Genomic DNA, 22,453 nt, shown 5'->3' with positions numbered 1-22,453 from the left:
CTTTCTTTTCTAATAGAATTTCTGCTCTCTGTGTTAGATTGATGTTTTATGGCTGCTGGTCTAACCCCCCGCCCCCTGACACACACACACACAGAAACACACACACACAGTTAGTGAAAGGTAAAATTGAGATGATTTCATCTAAAGCGAGAGAAATAATAGACAGCAAAAGGATGGGAGCCATGTCGTCTCTGAGTCTCTGCCTGTCGTGTTGAGATGATGAAAGCTGCTGCAGTCAGCATCGTTCCCTCCAGCTGATTGGTTAAAGTGTTTCCTGAAATACCATTATGCTGCTTTTCCTCTCCTTGTTTCTTTCCTGACATGTTTGTCTTCTGTTCCTCACACCCAGCAGCGGCTCAGCTGTGGAAACTCTGGGATGCATCTCATTGCTTTCTGACAGGAACCGAACTGATGACTCAGGAATTGGATCAGGTTCAAAAACTGCTCAGCTTGACTGCAGTAATGCCACCACATTTAATCTAAGCTTGAATAAACGGGAGCTTTCCTCCTCAAGAGCAAACGACCACCTGAAAGAATGAAAATGAAACAGATGAGAAACACAACCTGGATTTTAAAAATCAGCCCAGGCAGAAGGTTTGCAGGGTCAAACCATCAAACCATCGCCATGGTAACTTAGTCCGGTTTACAACTCAGTTCAATAAAAAATTTCTGGCAAGCCTTTATTATTTAAGTTTTGAGCAACATATGTGGCAGTGGTGGATCAACGTTAAACAGCTGCTGATGATTAGTTTTGGATATTGATTAGCTTATTGGTTCAGATACCTGAATGTTAGGATAGAGGAGGTGTTGTTGGGCACAAAGGGCCTCTGATGGCTCTATTATAAGCCGGTCTGCTGAGTTACATTCATTACTGAACATTTCTCACCATTAGCTGCTGTTTTCCCTCTGATGGGAATCAAACTCAGGGAGTGACTGTCGGTGGAACCAAGAGCTTTAGGACAACAGATTCATCTCCATCTGCAGCAGGAAGGTTCTGATCGTCACTGGACTCCTGGTCCATCCAACATTAACTACACATTAAACATCAACCTTATGTCAGCTAAGGTTTCTGTTGTCATAGAAACCATCTTCATAGTATCAACACTCAGATACCTGAATGTCCCACTGCTAAGAGATGTTAAACCTCCAGTCAGTTGTGATGACAGGCTTTGTCCTGCAGGGGGAGACAAATCAGCAAGCTGAGCTGAATCACACCAAGGGATGCTGGGAGGAGAGGAAGAGAAAGAAGAGGAAGAGGAGGCGATGATGTAAGCAGAAGCTGCAGAGATGCTAGCAGCCGAGTGACAGTGGAACCCAAAGTGACGGAGCCCACCAGCATCTACAGGCTGGCAGAGAGGCAGCATCACACACCCCCAGACACACACTCACCCCGATACACACACACTGTAAACTGCAGTGGAGCTAGCTTCTCATAGCCTGATAGCATGCTGCACAGGAGGCTGATCAGCACAAACAACGATGAGGAGTCCAAAGCATCCTGCTGCATGGTAAGTTCTGCATCTTTCTGCTGCTGATGCTGACAGCTGATCCTGTTCCCATGGAAACAATCAACCTTTCACTGCCCTTCATCACAAAGAAGGATCAGGAAGTCTCTGCAGAGTACGAATAAAATACTTGCCAGTTCAGAACAGAAACTACAGGGATGCAGCTGAGCTAGCAGAAACTAGCAGGATGCAGCTGCTGCACAAACACTACAGATGGATGTGACTCCTGAAATATTACTGACATTTATCCAAACTACACAATATTACAGTGAGTACTACAGTGACAGCACACTGATCCAGCTGGGACTTCAGAAATAAATACTGCAGAGATACGACAAACATCTCAGATGGAGTCGCTCCACTAAAACTAAACATAAAAACACTTTATGGAGAATAATTATGCAATCCCCAGCCAATTTCATGTCCTCACAAAAAAATTAACACCCTGTAATTTTATGGAAGGTCTGTTGAAAGAAAATCAACAAAAACATGAAATACAGGTTATAAATTAATTTATTCAAGTTTCCTGCAGACGCTGGCGCAAAATGGGTCTCAACAGTTGAATCTGGACTCTTGCAGCAGCACAGATCTTTATGGAAGTTGGTCACCAGGTCTGTGAACATTTCCAGATGGATTTTGTTTTGTTTCTCTTTACAGAAAAGCTCCAAAATCCTGAAGGTTTTTAAGTTGTTGGCAACTTTTCTCTCTAGATTTCTTTCACCTTAAGGTTAACTTCTCCTTTCTTCCATTATAAGTCTTCCTGAACTGTTACCAGAGAAACGGCTCATAATGTTTCTATGTTCATGTTTGACAGCAGAGATGGTGTCCTTTGCTTCATTCAGTACTTCTCTACCTCCATACCTGGCAACCCAACTTGTTGCTCCTCAGCTCAGCTGACCTCATCCTGTCTCCAGGTGTTTATAGCAAATTTCAGCCAGTCTGTGCCTGGACCAGTGATTTCAGCTCTTCAGATCATTGACAAACTCCTTCCATGTGATGCTGCTCAGATTGAAATGTCTCAGTGGTTCAGAGGTTCAAATGCAACAGGGAGATTTCGTCACATTTGTCTAACAAACGTATAAGGCCCTATAAGGAATATAATACCTGAGACTCACAGGCGGTTGCTGTCAAATAATAAAAGGTTTTAAAAAAGCAAGGCGAGTTGTTGTGAAGGTCATGGTAACTTTCTCTCTTGAAATATGTTGAACATAAAGAACTTAATTTCTTTCAAAAATATTACAGAAATCATCTGCAAAACCTGTTGAGCTACAACACAAATCCTTCACACGCTTCAGAGCTACAGTGACAACTTCCTGTGTCCACAGGTGCAGATGTAGGAAGGATCAGGCTGACATTTAGCTGGAGGAGGGCGAGGAGCCAGCAGCTGTTGGTTATGTCAAAACGAGGAGTAGCAGGGCGAGGAAAGGGAGAGCGACCGGACGCCATGGCAACCCTTCAAGCGGCCAATGAGGAACTGAGAGCCAAATTGACGGAGATTCAGATTGAACTCCAACAGGAGAAAAATAAGGTAAGGACTGGAGATCCAAATGTCCTACTGTGACTGCCGTAGTTTTTTAGTAGGAGAACTAGATGTATTGTCAAACCAGAACTACTACAGTTATTGTGCTACTGTCAGAGGCACTACTGCAGAAACTATAGCAGCCTCTGCTATAGTACATTCTGCAACCCAACGCTTTTACTTTGCTAATTTCAGTTACTGTAGTAAGTTGAGTGGTATTCATTCTAGTTGTGCTAGAAAAGCTTCTATGGTCCCTAAAATACTTTCTGTAATAACACCGTAGTTGTATTTGTGACTTTTTTGGGACTAGTACAGTTTCTGTGGTACCTCCAGTAGTAGTACTTAATGTACTGCGGTACTATCAGTAGTACTATGTCTGTGTGGAGTAACGTAGTTTCTGACTCCACCAGGTGAGCCGCCTGGAGAGAGAGAAGAGTCAGGAGTTGAAGGCTGAGCATAACCGTACAACGGTGACCCTAACGGAGCTGAAGACCAAACTCCATGAAGAGAAGCAGAAGGAGTTAGCGGTCACCAGGGAGACGTTGCTACGGCAACATGAGATGGAGCTAATGAGGGTCATTAAGATTAAAGATGGAGAAATCCAACGTCTGAATGGACTCGTCCAAAACCTGCGAGACGGATCAACGGACAAGGTGATCAACAACTGATGGTCAATATTTTACATCACCCATCCATGCATCCATCCATGCATCCATCGTGCATCCATCCATCCATCCATCCATCATCCATCCATCCATCCATCATCCATCCATCCATCCATCCATCATCCATCCATCATCCATCCATCCATCCATCCATCTATCCATCCATCATCCATCCATCCATCATCCATCCATCATCCATCCATCCATCATCCATCCATCCATCCATGCATCCATCATCCATCCATGCATCCATCATCCATCCATCCATCATCCATCCATCATCCATCCATCCATCCATCCATCCATCCATCCATCCATCATCCATCCATCCATCATCCATCCATCCATCCATCCATCATCCATCCATCCATCCATCAATCCATCATCCATCCATCCATCCATCATCCATCCATCCATCCATCCATCTATCCATCCATCATCCATCCATCATCCATCCATCCATCATCCATCCATCCATCCATCCATCCATCCATCAATCCATCATCCATCCATCCATCATCCATCCATCCATCCATCCAGCATCCATCATCCATCCATCCATCCATCCATCCATCATCCATCCATCCATCCATCATCCATCCATGCATCCATCCATCCATCATCCATCCATCATCCATCAATCCATGTATGATGGATGATCCAGCATCCATCATCCATCATCCATCCATCCATCATCCATCCATCCATCCATCCATCATCCATCCATCCATCATCCATCATCCATCATCCATCATCCATCCATCCATCCATCCATCATCCATCCATCCATCCATCCATCCATCATCCATCCATCCATCATCCATCATCCATCATCCATCCATCCATCATCCATCCATCCATCCATCATCCATCCATCAATCCATCAATCAATCATCCATCATCCATCCATCAATCATCCATCCATCCATCCATCATCCATCCATCATCCATCCATCCATCATCCATCCCTCCCTAGGATCCTGAATTGGATCCAAAACTTTCTGCATTTTCTGTCCATCCTTCCTGGTCCAGACTTCTTGCTCTAATTAATCATAGATTTTCCTTTAATTCAGGAGCCAATCAGATGCCAGGAATCAGAGCATCAGATGTTCAGTGAGATCACTAACCCATTTCTCCTGTGGTCATTGTCCTGGTCTCTATGTCTCCTGCTGTCTAACAGCTCACATGACTGGTTCTGGTCCAAACAGCGCTTTTGACCAAGTTCTGAACTGCTTAGCTTTAAAGGTCAGGGTGAAAGGTCACCTTCTCTATCTGCTTCAGGGTCAGAACTGGTTTGATGTTTTTACCAGACTGCCTCCACTGGTTACTTTTAAAATAAAATACAGATTTTACATTTGGCTGCTTTGAAACCAAGTTGACTTCAAGTTTGAACTGGACTGGAAAGAATCCAACTGAGGTCTCTTTTCTGTCTCTCACATTGTGACTAAATGTGGATTTTCCAAATGGTTTTGCCTCAGAAGGCGCTCCTGTCCTAACCCCGACCCTCTGTGCAGGTGAGAAGCGCCTTGATGGGTGAGATGGAGGAGGCGAGGAGGAGCTGGGAGACGGAGCGCTGTCGCCTCCAGCAGGAGGTGCAGGAACTGCGGGGAGCAAAAAAACATGCAGAGGAGACCGTGGCACTGGCTCAGCAGGCCTGCCAGGCCAGAGCAGCCGAGCTCCGATCGGCACATCACCAGCACCAGGAGGAGCTTCACAGAACCAAGAGAGACTGTGAGAGGGAGATCCGACGACTGGTAGGGGGCGCTGTGGCACAAACACAGTTTGCACTGTTACTGACAGCTGAGTTACCAGGACAAACTGGTAACTCCTGTTACTTCATTTATCTGCTGAGGTTTCTCCAGGTTTCCAAACACATGAAGAAATCCAAATCATCCAACAGCTGATAGTTTGTACAACTTTCACTGAAATGACAACATTGATCCATTTTCTGATCCACTGAATCCTGATTAGCAGAACACAGTTTAGAGTCCAGAGATGGAGGAAACACTCAGAAAAGAGTGGGGTGATTCAGCCATGTTTCACTCTGTCACTGACTGGTACTGAGCAGCTGTCCTGCTCCACCAGCATCACTTTAGCTGCTGATCAGCATGTGACCTCTGACCTCTGCCAATTTCATCTAGGAGAGAAGATAGTTGTCATTAAGTGGAGGTGAAACAACTGAATCATGTTCAGTTAGTCCCCAGGTTCTGGTCCAGCCCGCTACCTGTCTGGAGTAGAGGGCAAAGTTTTGGAATATTTATCCAAAAGAAGTCAAGAATTTGCTTCTTTTTTGCTTCTGTGGGTGTAAAAGAGGCGAGAGGTCGAAACAAAAACCTGTTTTCCAGCTGGACCCGGTTCACCTAACTGGAAACCAGCTGAACTCCAGTTCTGTCTCATTTCAGCCCAGCATGCACTCATAACTGCCAGCTGCAATTTTTCTTCCAAAGCAGCAGAGTCATGACCCCGCCCATCACCTGTCTGTCTGCCCTGATGTTCCTCTCTTCTACCTGTGTGATGATGCCTGACTAACCCTCCGCCTGTCTCCCTGTCTGTCTCCCACCGTGTGCAGATGGATGAGATAAAGCTGAAGGACAGAGCAGTCAGTGTTTTGGATAAAGCTCTGGGGCTGCAGGCTGGCCACGCCCACCGCCTCCAGTTACAGACTCAGGCTGCTGAACAACAAATCGCTGCTCTGAGAGACGCACAGAGGGCGGGGCTAAACCATCCTGCTAACTCCACCCCTAACAATGCTCCTTTCTTTGTAAGCCCCGCCTCTTCCTGCTTATTTGAAAATGCATTAAAAAAAGTCTGGGATTTTATCTTTGCTGCCCCCTGGTGGAAACAGAGACATTTTCAGCTCCTGCTGGTCCCTGTCATATATTTATGAAAGGGCTGAGAGTTATTTTTTAGATTAAACCAGCATTGTGAGAACCAAAATCATTAAGGGCCTTTGCAACATTATTCCCATTTGCAGGAAGAATGTCTCAATCCACTTCATTCAAATTAATTCCTGGAAATTTCCAGCCAGGTTCCTTTTTCAACCATTTTAATTTCACTTTCTGCCAATGAAGCCTGTGGCAGATACAGTCTGTTTTAGTTATAATGGCAGACGTCTCACATAATTTTCCCAGAATTAAATATTCAGTTTTATCTTCACTAACTGACTCCAGGACAGTGGTCTGCTGTTCTTCCATCCATAATATATTGAGCCAGTCTCATCTTGGCTTCTTTTCCTCCATTTGGCTTGATCATTTTAAGAAATCTCTCTGGTTGCAGTGAAAAATAAAGTTAAAGAGATTGAATTATTTCCAATGCTGCCATAGAATCTCCTTATAAATGGCTTCCTTAAATTTCCAAAAGTCTACTGGCTTTGTCTTAATAATGCCCAAGTTGAAGAAGTCTTGTTTGTCCAAATTATAATAATCTTTGAGGTAATTCATGTTGAGAGGTTAGTATGCAGTAAACAGCCATAGCTGTGTATCCAGTGTTTGAATCTATGGATGATAATATTCTCACATTTCTCTTGCTGAGTGCAACTGGAACCCAATTATTTACTTTATCAGCAGATCCTTGCAGCTTCCTGTCTTCAAGTGTCCTTTGAGGAGGCTTATCAGGTTGACTGCGTTCTGGGTTTTTCCTAGTACAGGTTGCACCAGTTCACCAGGTGCAGCTTTGATTGTTAAGTTAGTTGGAGTGTCTGAAATCTGCTTGCAGGTCAGAAACCAGCTGATAACCTGTTCAGGTAACATGTTCATCTTAATTGTGTCTATTCTCATCAGTGATGGTTATTGTCCATCTGCATGAAGAACATTTTGGTGCTAGCTCTTATCAAAGACAGAGGATAAAATAATTGGTGTGCAGGTCAACAAACACACACAAAAACACACCATTTAAAGTTGTGCACCTTATTTTATTAGGCTTCTGGTCTAATGGAGTTAGACTAACCCTAACTCCATTAGACCAGATAGAGTTAGTGCTAGTCTAACTAGCACTAACAAAGCAATAATAATAAAAAGCTTCACCTCTTCATAACTGAAATCGGTCAACTGCGCTCTTTGTGTGTTACTCCCTCTAAAAGAATCTCACCTCCAAAAATCAAGGCATCATGATTTGTGGTGACGCAGACGCAGAGGACCCAGGTTGAAGTCAAGAAAATGATGGTATTTATATAAGTAAGGAAGCAATACCAAAGTTCAGGCAGCACAAATGAGCGGAAGGCTAATGGCTCACACCTGGTTCAAACAAACTGATGACAGACTTGACAGAAGACAAGACGGTAGCATAGACCACTAGACAAGGACCCAACAAAGAACAAGGAACACAGGTGGGTTTAAATACACTGGGTGTCATCAGGGGAAACAAGGACCAGGTGAAACTAATCAAGGGGTAAACAGGAAAACACAGAGACTCCACAGAACACAGAAACTTAAATAAACACACAGAAAAACCAAATCCTTACACAAATGGAGGAATTAGAAACAAAACCAACCTTCTAAGACCAGTGTTAAGGGACATACCTCTGCCAGAGTCATCAGCAGGGGGTCTGCTCTGCTCAGCAAAATAAATCTAAGTGCTGATTTACCTGCAAGCTGTCACGGCGTCTTCCATATATGGGCATTCTTCCGGAGACAAGATGCCCTGCCAACATACTGTTAAAGATCAGGTGGCTGCTATGGGCCGAACTATCCAAACACTCTGGTCTTCTGACCTGTTAGCTTTCCATCTACTAACTGTTTGCTCTTATCCTCATCTGTAAAGTTAAAGATTGTGTGATCAGCTGATCGGCCACTGAAAGCCACCCTGATCAATAATCTTTCTTTAAATTATGAAAACTAAATATTAATGGTCTGAACAGCTCTGTTTACTGTGTTTGTTCTCCTGAACAGACAGATGATCGAGACACTCGCAGGTTTCAGCTGAAGATTGCTGAGCTCAGCGCAGTCGTCAGGAAACTGGAAGATCGAAACTCTCTGCTGTCTGAAGAGCGAAATGAACTGGTAAAGATGTGATGCCCTCCAGAACCCAGCTGAATTCAGGCTCTGTAAAGTTAAAATGTCTTTTTAATCTTTGAGTTTATTTTAAAATATTTTTGTCCTGCTCAGCTGAAGCGTCTGAGAGAAACAGAGAGTCAGTTTCTTCCCCTTCTGGATAAAAACAAACGTCTGAGCAGGAAAAACGAAGAGCTGGCTCTCGCTCTACGTCGCCTTGATAACAAACTTCGCTTTGTGACCCAAGAGAACCTGGAGATGGCAACTATGGTAACTATGGTGACCACTCACAACACTCATTTTTCCATTTGAACTAATTAAGCAATAAAAGCATAAAAATGTTTCCAGAGATCAGGTGGCATAGAAAAACAACCAAGTTCAGTTGTTGCATCTCACCAGCAGGTGTCAGTGTTCACATAGAACCCAGTAAACCCAAACAGGCCGGATAACTGAGCCGTGATCCGGTTCTGTTGGTTCTGAACAGCGAGCAGAACCGTCGGTACCAGCCTGATCTTTTTGTTTGTCTACAGAGGAGACCCAGTTCTCTCAACGATCTGGACCGGAGTCACTCCTCAAGTTACCATGGCTACCACCAGGATGAGCGCGAGATGGAGTTTTTACGGTTACAAGTGGTGGAGCAGCAACACGTCATCGATGACCTTTCTAAGGTTCGACATAAACTATAGCAGTACTATAGCAGTACTACAGCAGTACTATAGCAGTACTACAGCAGTACTACAGCAGTACTATAGCAGTACTACAGCAGTACTATAGCAGTACTACAGCAGTACTACAGCAGTACTATAGCAGTACTATAGCAGTACTACAGCAGTACTATAGCAGTACTACAGCAGTACTATAGCAGTACTACAGCAGTACTACAGTATAGCAGTACTACAGTAGTACTATAGCAGTACTACAACTTTGACAGCCATTTTTAATCTCCTTTCTGTGATTTCAGGCTCTGGAGACGGCAGGTTATGTAAAGAATGTTATTGTAAGTATTGAGCAGCCGCTGTCAGTAACTTGTGAGGTACTTCCTGTGTAATCCATGTAACATCAGGAGATGACGATGCGTACTTGTCTGTGATGTTCAGTCAGCTGATGAGCTTCAGGTCAGCGAGGACGAATAAAGACGTTTGGTTTGTTCTAGGAGCGAGACTTGTTACTGAGGTACCGACGTCAGGAACCGGTGAGGAGGAGGAGAACCTTTAGAGCCTGCAGGGTGAGAAACTTCTGGTACCACCAGAACCACCCAGCAGCCGAGCCGTCGTCAGTGTGCCAACTTGAGTAGCAGAACCACAAAACCACATATTATTAATATTTGTACTTGTGCCGCAGATAGCTGTGCTCCTACCATGTGTACGCCGACTGAACCAGTCGTTTATCTGATAGAACTACTTCAAATAGTTCAGTAGAAGAACTCTGAATAGTTCAGAGATCCGGTTTCAAAGCCTTCAGGTTGTTGGTTCTGAATGACATTCTGGTTCTGGTCTTCGCTTCAGGCCGATGTCCAAAGGAGCGACAAACCGTCCTCAAGTAAAAGTAGTAGTACTACATTATATTTATACTTAAACAGGAGTAAAAAGTAGTCTTCTTAAACTAGATCAAGACTGAAAAAGTATTTGTTAAAATACTAAAGTACTGAGGAACTGGCTGGAATATCTAATATTTTAAAATTATGGAATTAGTCAAAAATATACAGTTATCTGCAAATTCAAATATTTTAAAGACTAAAATAAAAATGTAAGTAGTTAGTACCCAGAACTCCCAGATCAAGACACCAACAACTCCTCTGCTGTTTCTGAGGACTTGTTGACCTCATGATGACATGCATCATGTGTTTGTCTGCAGGTCATAGAGACATTTTATGGTTATGATGAAGAGGCATCGATGGATTCTGACGGATCATCTTTGTCCTTCCACACTGACAGAACTCCAGATACGGAACCTGACGAGGTAAAAGTTCAGAACTTAAACCAGGCCCATCTTAACAATCTCGGGCTCAGCAGCTTCAGGTCCCGAGAGCAAGAACAAGAAGCAGATTTAAATGTCTGACTGGTTTTTCTGTCTGACTGCTGGTTTCAGACTTGTGTTCGTGAGGAGGCAGAGCTTCGCTACCGCCAGCTTACCCAGGAGTACCAGGCGCTGCAGCGGGCGTACGCGCTTCTGGCCGAGACATGCGGAGGAAACTACGATGCTGAGAAGGAGATCAAGGTAGATGGCCTCTGAGCAAGACAGCAGTAGTGTAGTGGCTGCTTGTTCGTTCTGGTGGAAAGCCACTATATTGTTCATTTAGCTTCAGTTTTCTTTCTTTGTTGATGTTTGTACGCGTTTCTGTCCGATGATATGCTCTTGTGCATTAAAAAAGTACTTACTAGTCCACATACAGTCTGTTGAACGACAGACTTTACTTTTCTTCGAGCAGATATTACATAAGAATTCTGCAATCTTGCACAGCATTCCACATTTTAACGGTCAAAAACTGTGTAGAGCTTACTTGACCACACCACATCCTGGCTTTCTTTCTAAAGTAAGTGACAGCACTTTGCATAAATTTTCAATTATGTCCATTAGGTGGCGTTTTTCTACAAAACACATACTAAAATAAAACCTGATTGTAAAGAAAATATCTAAATATGCAAAAGGCATACACAATAATAAACAATGTTCAAACTGACATTTTTGGCTCTTACACGCAGAGAGGTGAATTCTCGCTGATGCTAAGAATGATGTTCTGTCCCATGTCTTTCAGACCAGAGAACAACTGCTAAATGAAATCAGTCGATATCAGAGCAGAGTGGCAGATCTGGAGTCAGCGCTGAAGCATCAAGGATTGGTAAAAGAAATCTGCAAATCGCAGAAAGTCAGAAGTAGATGAGATTGAGAAAGGCTGAGCCTGACCAACAAGTGGGGGAGGGCAGCCTTCAGTTTATTTATTTTTAAAGGTTTTATTAGCTGTAGTGGCCTTTATTTGAGTATGAAAGAGGGGAAAGACATGTGAGAAAGGTCATCAGGCCGGGACTCGACCCTGTGACATCTGTGTCGAAGTCTAAGGCCGTGCTTTACCCACAGCACCCCCAGTTTATTTCTGGGTTTTTATTGGCTATCAGAGGTCACCTGGGTGACAGCCCGTCCCAATCCGTCCTCCTTCCTGTCCTTCAGATGCACGTTCATGTTAAGTGCGTCCCGATCCTTGGCCACGCCCCTTTTGGGTCCTATTTCCGCCCTTTCTGCCTAATCCTGCATGCAGGCAGATCCAAGTACATTTCCCACAATTCATTGCTGCATGTGAAGCTTGGAGTTAAGCAGTGGATTTGTGGCAATGCTTTTGGGGTGTTCAGTATTCAACACGTCATAAGAAAACAGATTTGAACAGCCAAATATCTCCAGCAATGATTCTGGAGAGCAAAACCCTCTCCAGTGTGCGTTTAAAGTCAATTTTATGGTTGCATTTGTACATTTTAGCAGTAAATACCTAAACAGTGACCGATCCGCAATTTTGAACCTTGATGTTGCGGTGCAGAGGCAAACTTCCCAATTCTCACATTTTTGCACGTTTGTAACCTGAATACTTGAACCCTTGTTTACTTTGAGTGCACACTTCATGGAGGGGCTGAGGGCCTTTATGTTGATGTTTTGTTTTCACAACTTCTCAGATCGGACCAATCAGGGCCAGGTATTCCTCATCTTGTTTTGGTCTGTGATTAAGAGAACTGCTCCCTTCAAGGGGGTTGATCCTATCCCAGCAGCAATTTGCCCTGCACAGGTCAAAGGTCGATCCCCAAACTCAAACATTGCCCCTCTTTCAAAGATAGAAAGAAATGTTGTTCTTTTCCTAGGAAGTGTCAGAGTTCAGCATTATCTTTAAAGGGGGCCTATTATTCAAAATTCACATTTTGCACATTTTTCTGGTTCTGGACCCTGTTTGGGTCTCAACTGCTATAAAAACTACCTGAGCAACAGAGCAAACTAAATTCTCATCTACGAATGATTTACACAAAATATGTAATGAACATATTCTGTGTAGCTTGGTGTGACAACTGGTGGAACGTGGTGAAAGGTGTCTGAGTTGTGCCATGTCTCTGCTTGCAGGACATGAAGTGGGTGGAGGAGAAGCAGGCGCTGTATCAGAGGAACCAGGAGCTGGTGGAGAAGGTGAAGCACTTTATTTCAACTCTTGTGGCTTTGAGGATGTTCTGAACCATCAACAGCTTCTTGGTTTCTTCAGGATTAACAGTGGAGATTCTTGGAGTTATTGTTAAGGTGGTTCTGGACTGGGAATCAGCCTTTTGACCAATTCCTGTCAGATCGGTGGCACCAGACGTTCAGTGTGGGTCACTGGTCAAGAAGACACCAGAATCTGATGTCAATAAATGTGTTTTATTCACATCTTTAAAGCAGTAACAGTAGAACGGGTTGATTTGGATGTGTGCGGATACAAACTATGATCTGTGTTGATCCTGATTGTTGCCACCTCTCAGGTGGTGCAAATGGAAGGTGAGGCCCTGCGACTGAACAACGACATTCAGGACGTCAGAGACCAAAATGAGTTGCTGGAGTTCAGGATCTTGGAGTTGGAGGTACTGCTGGCTTTGGGGTTATGGAGCCACACTTGTGTTGTAATTACTGATTAATCAATAGCCTTCATTGTCATTGTCTCTGTTACCATGGAAAAAGGAGAGGGAGCGCCGTTCACCCGGCATTAACTTCAAACAACTGCACTTCCCAGAAGGTCTCAGTCCTCTTCAGATCTACTGTGAGGCCGAAGGGGTCACTGTGAGTAGCACCTGGTCTCACCTGCAGACTAACCTACACTCACCAAACACTCAGATAGACTACTCCTCAACTTTTCTGTTCATGCAGAAAACAGCACAGCATCCATGTGAAAACATTCTGTGGCTCATTATGAACATGTGAAGATGACCCGTCAGCACACGAACTCACCGATGGAATAACTTTTGTCCCAACAGGACATTGTCATCAGCCAGTTGTTGAAGAAGTTGGACATCCTGGGAGATAACGCCGTAAGTGTATGTTGAATTTATCTTGTACATGTATGTGCTAAATATAACCATCAGATCTGTGTGTGCCCATGTTTAACTCGTTAGAACTTTGTCTAACGCATTAAGTAAAACTACAAATTTGTTATCTTATGTTACATCACTGATGACAGAATGAAAAGAAATAATCCCACTGATCTCAGAACCAGTTCTGGGGACTCGGGTCTGTCTCACCGGTTACTGGTTTGTTGGAGGCTCCCAGTTGGTCGCTGTGGTCACCAGACAGAGGAAGCTGGTTTTGTCTCCTTTGGTTCTGAAGGGCTGAACGTTTCGGTTTTATTGCTCATACTACACCAACACACCTGAGCTTTCAGGATTTAAGTCATGGATGTTTTTTGAACATCCTGGGATCCCATAAAGGACCAAATTTAAAAACACAGAGCACATACCTAAAAGTATTGTTATGCTTTATTGTAAGTATTCCAACAGTAAGTTCACAGCATAAACCCCACCACCATGAACTCTTCAAAATTAAAAAAAAACAATATGTGCCTCTGTGGCGCAGCAGCAGAGTGACTGCATAAGCCATGTCCTCTTGTGTTTCTGCTCTACAATCATGTCATGTTAGATTTTCTTCTCAGGCAGAGAAGTCAGTTCAGACTGCAGGACAACCAGCAGAACTGAGCCGATTCCACAGAACCAGGCCTATAGACTCTGAACTCAGACTCAGCAGCATGATCTGTATCATTTTAACATTTGAACATGAAATAACCTTTATTCTACTCTTATATTCAAATTCAACTGGCCGTGGCCTGGCTAAGCCCCCAAAGTTTCAGGACCATAATGTCCCTGCTGGACAACTGGGTCAACTGAGTCTCTGGTCCATCCCGCCTTGGTTTGGTCTTCATTGTTCACTGAAACAAGGAAAAGTTTATAATTATCCTCTGAAACCTAAAACAGTGTGCAGATGCCCTCAAACATCATCCCGTCAGCTCAGATATGTTCACATCCTGCACTCTGTTCAGAGACAATCAAAGCTCAAGTTCTTCACACACTTTAAGGTCCAACATGTCCGTTTCCTCACAAAGATAATGTGTTTAGTGAAGCCGTCAGCAACTTAAAATTGATTCAGATTGGACCTTCACCCGGCTGAACCAGTGAACCTATCGGCAGCTGGCCGAGAACCAGTGAACCAGTGTCTTTAGAGACCGTCCTTAGAACTTGGCGTAAAGCAGCTATAGGCCCTAAACCCAACCTGAACACACCCAACTTTAGCTGACATGAGTCTTCCCCGTTTCTGTTGATACTCAGATGAAAATATGTTCTTATGATCTTACCTGCTGGTTTTTTCTTGTAGAATTTGTCCAATGAGGAGCAGGTGACCGTGATCCATGCAAGGACGGTGCTCACTCTGGCAGAAAAGGTGAGAAACCTTTGGTCCAAAGGCTCCAACTTCAACTGATTTTAACACATCAAGCAAGAGAAATGTTTGGTTTCATTACATTTACTTGAAGGTCAAATGAAAAATAAAATGACTTTGTTAAAGGTAACAAAGGTACTTGTTGGTTGGAGGGAAGCTGCGGAGGCCCCTTAACCTCCCACTCATACAGGTCGGGTGTGTTTGTCAGAAGGAAACACTAAAACATGCAGGGCAACACTGATCTAGATCACTGAATCCAGATTCAAACCACTTGTGGAAACAAGCTTAGTTTAATGTTGTAGAGCTTTTCTTGTCCTCTAGAGGAGAAGCAGCGCCTGCCCAGTTCAGACCCACCTGACTGCCTCTGTCTGCTCTTCCAGTGGCTGGAGTCCATCGAAGTGACCAAGTCGGCTCTGCAGCAGAAAATGTTGGACATCGAGAACGAGAAGGTGAAGACGACCATTCTACTGTCATACTGGCTCTATAATCTGACAAAGATGTTAATAAATGATGTCTCCATGGCGACAGTCAACCTGCTGCTGATGTTCTGGCGACAGAACCCTTTTCTATTGGACTCTTTATGATGGTGAAAGGGTTAATGCAGATAATCTGATTTTATCCAACGGATCATCACAGCATGAAGCTTCAGTTCAGTTTGAACTCATGGTGTGAAACAATATCTCAGCAGAACCTGATAAAAGGTTAAAGGTCAGTGAGAGTTGGGGTTGCAGCTCCCAGATGAAACCATCCATCATCAGGAAGTAAAACTGTCTGAGCAGCATTTCTGTCTGTTTTTAATAAAAACTTTCAAAAATTATAAATGACATCTCATGACATCAACAGAAGGAACTTTTATCTAAATTGATCAAAACCAGATTGTCAGACAGTTTCATAATCATTTTAAGGAGGAAGATCTGAAGGTTTTACTCACTGGCATGAACTTTAAGAGCATCAATAAGTCACATCTGCCACAATCCGATTCAGTGTTTGAAGACATTTCTATCATCAGAATGATTTCTGTCTGATTTGTCTCCAGGATCTCTTCAGAAAACAGAAAGGTTACTTGGATGAAGAGCTGGACTTCAGGAAGCAGTCCATGGATCAGGCCCATAAGGTCAGTTCAACCACATCAGTTACTGTACTTCGAAACAATATAGAAACAAGAATAAACATTTCCAACAACCCTTATTGTGCTAATAAGCTGCTTTTTCTCAAAGTGCTTTACATGATTAGAAAGAAAATAAAACAAGCAGAAAAACATTATGTTGAATTGGAAAAGCAGGCTATTTTTCACTTTTGTGATGAATAAAAGCTGAATGCTGCTTCTCCATGTTGGGTTCTGGTTCTGGATGCAGAGCAGAACCAGAACCAGCAGGTTGATCCAGCAGAAACAGCAGCAGATCTTTAATCCATTTAGTGAATTATGAACTACCAGCAGTTTAAAGTCTCTCAGTGAAGAATTGTAGAACTAGGTGGTGTCTCCATCCTCCTGGTTCTAGTCAGAACTCCAGCAGCAGCGTTCTGGACCATTGGGTTGTCAATCAGACCTGTGAAGACGCTGCTGCAGGAATCAAACGCCTGGATGAGTTTATCTGATCCGAGACTTTAGTCTCTGGTTCTGGAAAAGTTCTGCAGCTGCTAGAAGACCCACTTTGGAACCGGCTTTCTGTGGCTCTGAAGGTTAAGGTCAAAGGTCATCACTACATTATGATAAAGAAATATTATCCTCCAAACTGATAACAAGATGGAGTTTCTCCTGCAGTTCCAGAGAGACCAAATTTCTACCGTCTGTGTTTGACTCAGAGGATCTTGGAGCTGGAGGCCATGTTGTTCGAAGCTCTGCAGCAGGAGGAGGCTTCCAGGACTCCAGGACTAATGAAGGGAGAGGGTCGACTGTCTGACATGCTCACAGAAGGAGAGAAAGAGGAGCTGAGGAGAGCCATGGATCAGTGGAAACGATGTGTGATGTGTGAGCTCAGAGAAAGAGATGCCCAGATCCTCCGAGAAAGGATGGAACTGCTTCAGCTCACACAGCAGGTGAGCAGCTTCATTTATTACAGATACATTAGTTTTAGTCACAGTCTGGTTCATAATCCACAAAGAATTCCACTTTTGCCCAATTATTATTCATTTTAAAAGAATTAGAGCCATGTCAAATAGGAAAAAGCTCCAGATGACATCAAGTCCCCCCCTCAGTATGAAACCTAACAGCTAAGGACGAATCTCCTCCATGGAGTGACGTGTGATTATAATTATTAATTATTATTAATATTAGCCATAATTTATTTAGGCTATGAAAACCGCACAGCAAAATAAAAAATTACCCCAACAAAGAAAACCCCGAGAACAACTCCACCCTGAAAACCTCCATCAGTCCTGGTGTGCAGCTGCTTCTCCGGCTCTCAGCAGGAGGAGTGAAAATGATGTGGAGCTGCTGGTTCAAATCCAGCTTTCTGGTTCTTTCTGCTGCTGCATTAAAGGATCATGGATTGGCTCTGGCACTCTGTTCTCCCAGGACCCAGAAACTTAACCACAGTTCATTTATCCTTTAATTAACAGAGTAAGAATGAGGATTTACACACGTCCAAACTCAGCACCAGTGATTTCTGTGAGGTTTACCAACTTGAATGGCTTTGGCAGTGAGATTAACAGCAACAAAAGGGTTGAAAGTAGAGCAGACTGAACATGGAACCTAGTAATGATGATATGTTTGTGCTGCACAGAGGAACAAGGAGCTGGAGGAATGTATAGAAGCACAGAAACGACAGATTAAAGAGCTAGAGGAGAAGGTAAGAACAACCAGAAAACCTTCCATCTATTCCTGCTGCGTACTCCACTGATTCTTTTTTTTTTTCCAGTTTCTGTTTCTATTTCTATTCTTCTCTTTGGCCTTCATCCTTTGGTCCTGAATGCAGCAGGTGAGTCACACACACACACAATGTAATCCAGGTTCAGGAGTTCTGGCTCAAACATGTTCATCCAAGGTATCAGGTAGCCCAGGTTGACTCAGGCAGTGAAAGCATCACCAGGGTTTACCCAGGTAACCGTGGAGTGGGTTAAGTTTCCAGTGTTGCACCAACTAGTCAATTCTTTATTCTGCAATGACTTTAACTGAGCCAGTCCACTAGTCGCAATCACGTGACGAAACTGATTGAAAATGAAAGAAACTAGTTGAAGTCGTCAGATTGTTCAAGTTGTATAAAACTGTAAATAATTTACCAAAAAGAAATTGAAAATTCCAGTAAGGGAATAGAGGCATTTTGTGGTGCAGTGGTTAGCGCGGTGGTGCAGTGGTGCAGTGGTTAGCGCGGCGCACCGCATAGAGAGACTGGAGCGGGTATCTGGAGTCCGACTCCCGTCCTCGGCTCGCTGGGCCCAGGCTTCTCTCCCCTCTCTGCCTCATTCCTGTCGGATTGCTGTCAAATTAAAGCAACTAGTGCTGAAAAACATCTTACTAAAGACTAGGGGAGTAATGTGGGACAACGCGTCACGATGTCGAGCTTTTTATCCCTCCAGCTGATGGGCGTCTCTCTGCTGTCGAAGCTTCTAACCTGGCAGCTTTACGCTCTTGTAAAATACTGCCTAACAACATCTGGAAACAAAGTCCAGCCTTCACTCTGAGGGCCTGATGGAGGCGATCTCTGCCGCCGCCTGCATGTCGGTTCAGAGAGCCGCTGCCCATCAGCGCAGCGTCCTGCTGCGCGTCAGTCGGAGGAGCGGCAGGACGCGGCGCTGGATTCAACTGTGACCAAACGGGATCCGGTCATGATGGGTTTGCTTTGTGATGTTCCACTGTGGTCAGTGAGATAATTGACCAATCAATGTGCAGCTATTCAGAGATCATCAGCATCAGCCGGTGTTTGAAAGAACAAGTCAGAGCGACTTTCTGCAGCGTGTTGGACTTTTCTCCACCGCTCAGGAAGAAGTCCAGGATAAAGTTCTGTTTCTTGTTCTATTCATTCTGCATAACAGACTTATTAAAAGCTGTTTTTATCTATATTTGTGGTGAATTTAGCTGATAAAGTCTAACTTATGACGCGACTAGTGGGCTTCGACTCGACGTTCATCATGTTGTAGTCGACCTTAAATAATCTGAAGTCGTCCAAACCCTGGTTTCCATTCCTCAGCTAAAGATGTCTGCATATTAATGTCTTGCACAGAAAAAGCTGTTTGATCAAAGAGATTTAATAAAAAGGTTCCTAACGGGTTTTGTTGGTGATCTGAGAGGAACCACCAGGACCCTGAACGCATCAGCAGCCCGACTTTCCAAACGTTTAGAGATCAGCAACTTGACACAATTTAACTCATCTGTCAAAGCTCATTTTCTTCAGTTTCAGTTATTACATGAATTATTTATATTTATTATTTAGTGAATGGTAAATGGACTGAACTTATATAGAGCTTTTCCAGTCATTTTGACCACAAAGCACTTTACACTAGAGTCACATTGACTGATTCACACTCACAAACAAACACATTCATACACCCATACGCAGATCGGGAGGCAATTTGGGGTTAAGTGCCCAGAGGCACCTCAACATGTGGCAGGAGGAAGCTGGAATCGTACCTACAACCTTTCCATCGCAAGAAGACTCCTCTACCCACACAGCCATAGGCGCTGTGAAATAAAATTAAATCCACCTGCGCCAAGCAGCAGAGTTTCTGAGCCCTTGTTTCTCTTTCTCAGCCCACCGGAGAGCACCAGGTGGACACTCAGCAGCGCCGGCTCAGTCTGGACCAGAACCGGGTCACTGTAGGACTTTGCAGCTCTGAAGCCAGTGGCAACAAAGCACAACTCGACCCTTCTTGTTGTCAGCTGGCCTCTGCTTTGTAACGGCCACTTTCAGGACTGCCTCAGAGATTAAAAGTGGTTTCCGTGGAAACAAAGCTGAATTCAGGTCAGTGATGCTTCAAATGAGACAAAAGCATCTGGGATCCAGCTCAATGACACCTGTCCACTGGTTCTAGAGTCACTGAGGCGGAATGCAACACCATCCGTCTCAGAACCGAACGCTGAACCCAGAAACGTCTTTACCACACTAGGAGGTCTGCTGAACAGAACCAGGAAGTCCAACTGAAACCCGGTTCGAACACAAACCTGCTGCGGCGTTAGAAGGCAGAGGTCAGGGGACGAAGGTGGGGAACTGGAAGGCGTTGAACTCAAGTTGGAGTCGACTAAAGTCCTTGCTTAGGCCATGAAATGCCCGACTACCTGCAGCCATGACAGAGTTTGCGATGACCTTGAGAGTTGTGGTCATCTGATGCCTGGAAGCTTTTCAGAAATGCATGTTAGAACACATCATGCATGGCGGCAGGTCTCGTCTAGACCCGACGCAAAAACTTCCTGCCAGAGGACGCCGAGTTTCTTCACCAGGTGCTGGAGGTGGATCCAACCTCCTCCATGTTCATAAGGAGATCCGACTCCAAGTGGAAACTTTTAAAACCCAAACAGTGTTTACTTGATGGAAAAATGTTCCTGGTTTTATTCCTGTTACTGATGATGGAAGATAACTTTACTGCTTTCAGCTGATTTAATAAACAGATGAAGTTTTTATTCTGCTACTGGACATAATCTCATTCATCTGAAATACAAACATTGTTGAATATTTTGTACTTTTAAGTCAATTTTTTAATTTTTTTAAATTAAAGTCATCCTTCAGATCAGCTTTAATTTTGAAGTGAGCTCTGCAGTTTGTGGTCATCATCAGTCAAAGTGTAGAAAGAGCACAACTCATCTTCACTTCCAGCATTCTGGACTTTTATGATCCCAGATTCTATTTTTCTAACCCTTCTGTGAAACTCTGACATCATCACTGAGATTAAAATGTTGCACATGAGACTCCAGGTGTTTGTGTTGTGTTCACTAACAGGGTTCAACGCTCAGATTTAACGCCAGAGCAGCTAAACCTCAAACCCCGGCAGACGGTCCGGACCGGCAGCTTTGACCCGGGTTGCTGGATCGCCTCAGAGAGAAAAGTAATGAAGGACTCATCTGCTCCATTCAGATTCAAGAGAAAACACAAAGCCAGAGAAAGCTTCAGAGCTGGTTCTCTATAAAGCAGCTCTTATCAAGTTACAAATGAAGTTCTGCTGCAGCCGGGTTCTATCAGAGGAGCTTCAGCTGACTGGGTCAGAACACACAAGAATATGTTTACAGGGCACCTTGATCTCTGGAAATGTGTTTGTTCTAAAGAGCAAATTACCAAATAGTTTCATATTTTTCTGTAGGAGATTCAGGCTAGAGCTGCTGCAGTGCGGCCTCGGTCTGGGTTTCCATCTGGACCAGAATCCAGGCCAGAGGAGGGTGGGTCCAGATGGGCTTCATGAGAAGCTGTTTCCGCAGAATCAGGGTCAAGTGTCAGGATTCATCCAGCATAGGGTTACGGTTAGGGTTAGGTTCAAGTCCCAGAAACGCTGCAGATCAAAATCAGAGCTGGACTGGATTCTGCAATAAATCGGACCAGTTCATTTCTACAGGCTCTTTACCAAAAGAACTTTCCAACACAATCGATTCGACTGATCCGAGTTGATCAACAGCTCAAGTTCAGTTCATGATTCAAATTAGTTAAATATTTCTATGGAAACCCTGCAGACGATCCTGACCTACAGCACCACCTTCTGACCAGCAGGGGGAGACAGTAGAGAGAAACAACTCCCCTTTAACAGGAAAAGACCTCCAACAGAACCAGAACCTGTACCAGGCTCAGAATCAGCAGTCATCTGCCCCCTTGGAATTCCCAGCATGTGACCATCCAGAACCATCTAAAACCATCCAGAACCATCTAAAACCATCCAGAACCATCTAAAACCATCTAAAACAGGAGTCTCAAACTCCAGTCCTCCAGTCGCAGTCCTGCAGTTTTTAGATGAGCCACAGGTACAAAACACTGGAATGAAATGGCTTAATTACCTCCACCTTGTGTAGATCAGTTCTCCAGAGCCTTAATTATTCTATTCAGGTGCAGCAGAGGCTCATCTAAAGGTTGCAGGACTGGAGTTTGAGACCCCTGATCTAGAACCATACAGAACCATCTAAAACCATACAGAACCATCTAAAACCATCCAGAACCATCTAAAACAAACCATCCAGAACCATCTAAAACAAACCATCCGGAACCATCTAGAACCATCTAAAACCATACAGAACCACACAGAGCACAGACAGAAGCCCAATGTCTTTCTTAAACCGGAGAGTCGGCTCGAATACAGTTGGGCTGAGCCGGGTCGAGCCTGGAACACGGGTCCAGCGTCTTTGGATAAGTCCTCAGGGCCCGGTCCAAACTCAGTCCTGTAACCCTCTGGGTCCATTCAGGCCAGGAAGGTTCTGTTGTGAAGTCTGCTGTTGATTGGTTC

The 22,453-nt window shown here is 44.0% G+C and overlaps 1 protein-coding gene and 1 long non-coding RNA gene across 5 annotated transcripts; one reads left to right on the top strand and one right to left on the bottom strand.

Annotated features, from left to right (window-relative positions):
* The first annotated feature begins 1,243 nt into the window (after positions 1-1,243).
* jakmip3 (Janus kinase and microtubule interacting protein 3) lies at positions 1,244-21,663 on the top strand. Of its 4 annotated transcripts, XR_006369202.1 has the most exons (25): positions 1,267-1,508; positions 2,831-3,033; positions 3,435-3,677; positions 5,204-5,443; positions 6,259-6,450; positions 8,576-8,686; positions 8,792-8,947; positions 9,208-9,345; positions 9,639-9,674; positions 9,831-9,902; positions 10,532-10,636; positions 10,766-10,894; positions 11,433-11,516; positions 12,773-12,835; positions 13,162-13,260; positions 13,358-13,456; positions 13,651-13,710; positions 15,038-15,103; positions 15,481-15,549; positions 16,137-16,214; positions 16,904-17,137; positions 17,824-17,889; positions 17,959-18,018; positions 19,788-19,998; positions 20,069-21,663. XR_006369202.1 is itself a non-coding variant. In XM_044101543.1 (24 exons), the coding sequence occupies exons 2-23, from the start codon at positions 2,899-2,901 to the stop codon at positions 18,007-18,009; spliced, it is 2,526 nt and encodes an 841-aa protein (XP_043957478.1). In that variant the 5' UTR covers positions 1,244-1,508; positions 2,831-2,898; the 3' UTR covers positions 18,010-18,018; positions 19,788-21,663. The 4 variants fall into 4 exon arrangements, 3 of the variants coding, with proteins under 3 accessions (XP_043957478.1, XP_043957479.1, XP_043957480.1); XM_044101543.1 differs by having other exon boundaries at positions 1,244-1,508; positions 19,788-21,663; XM_044101544.1 differs by having other exon boundaries at positions 1,244-1,508; positions 13,651-13,704; positions 19,788-21,661.
* On the bottom strand, positions 13,718-15,555 carry LOC122822715. Its single transcript, XR_006369209.1, has 3 exons — positions 15,455-15,555; positions 15,018-15,138; positions 13,718-14,594 (listed from the first exon to the last, which is right to left on the bottom strand). It is a non-coding gene; the product is annotated as an uncharacterized LOC122822715 (long non-coding RNA).
* Positions 21,664-22,453: the final 790 nt, after the last annotated feature.

This window comes from Gambusia affinis, linkage group LG20, assembly GCF_019740435.1.
Source record: "Gambusia affinis linkage group LG20, SWU_Gaff_1.0, whole genome shotgun sequence".
NCBI lineage: Eukaryota > Metazoa > Chordata > Actinopteri > Cyprinodontiformes > Poeciliidae > Gambusia > Gambusia affinis.
This window is presented reverse-complemented; position numbering and strand designations above follow the sequence as displayed.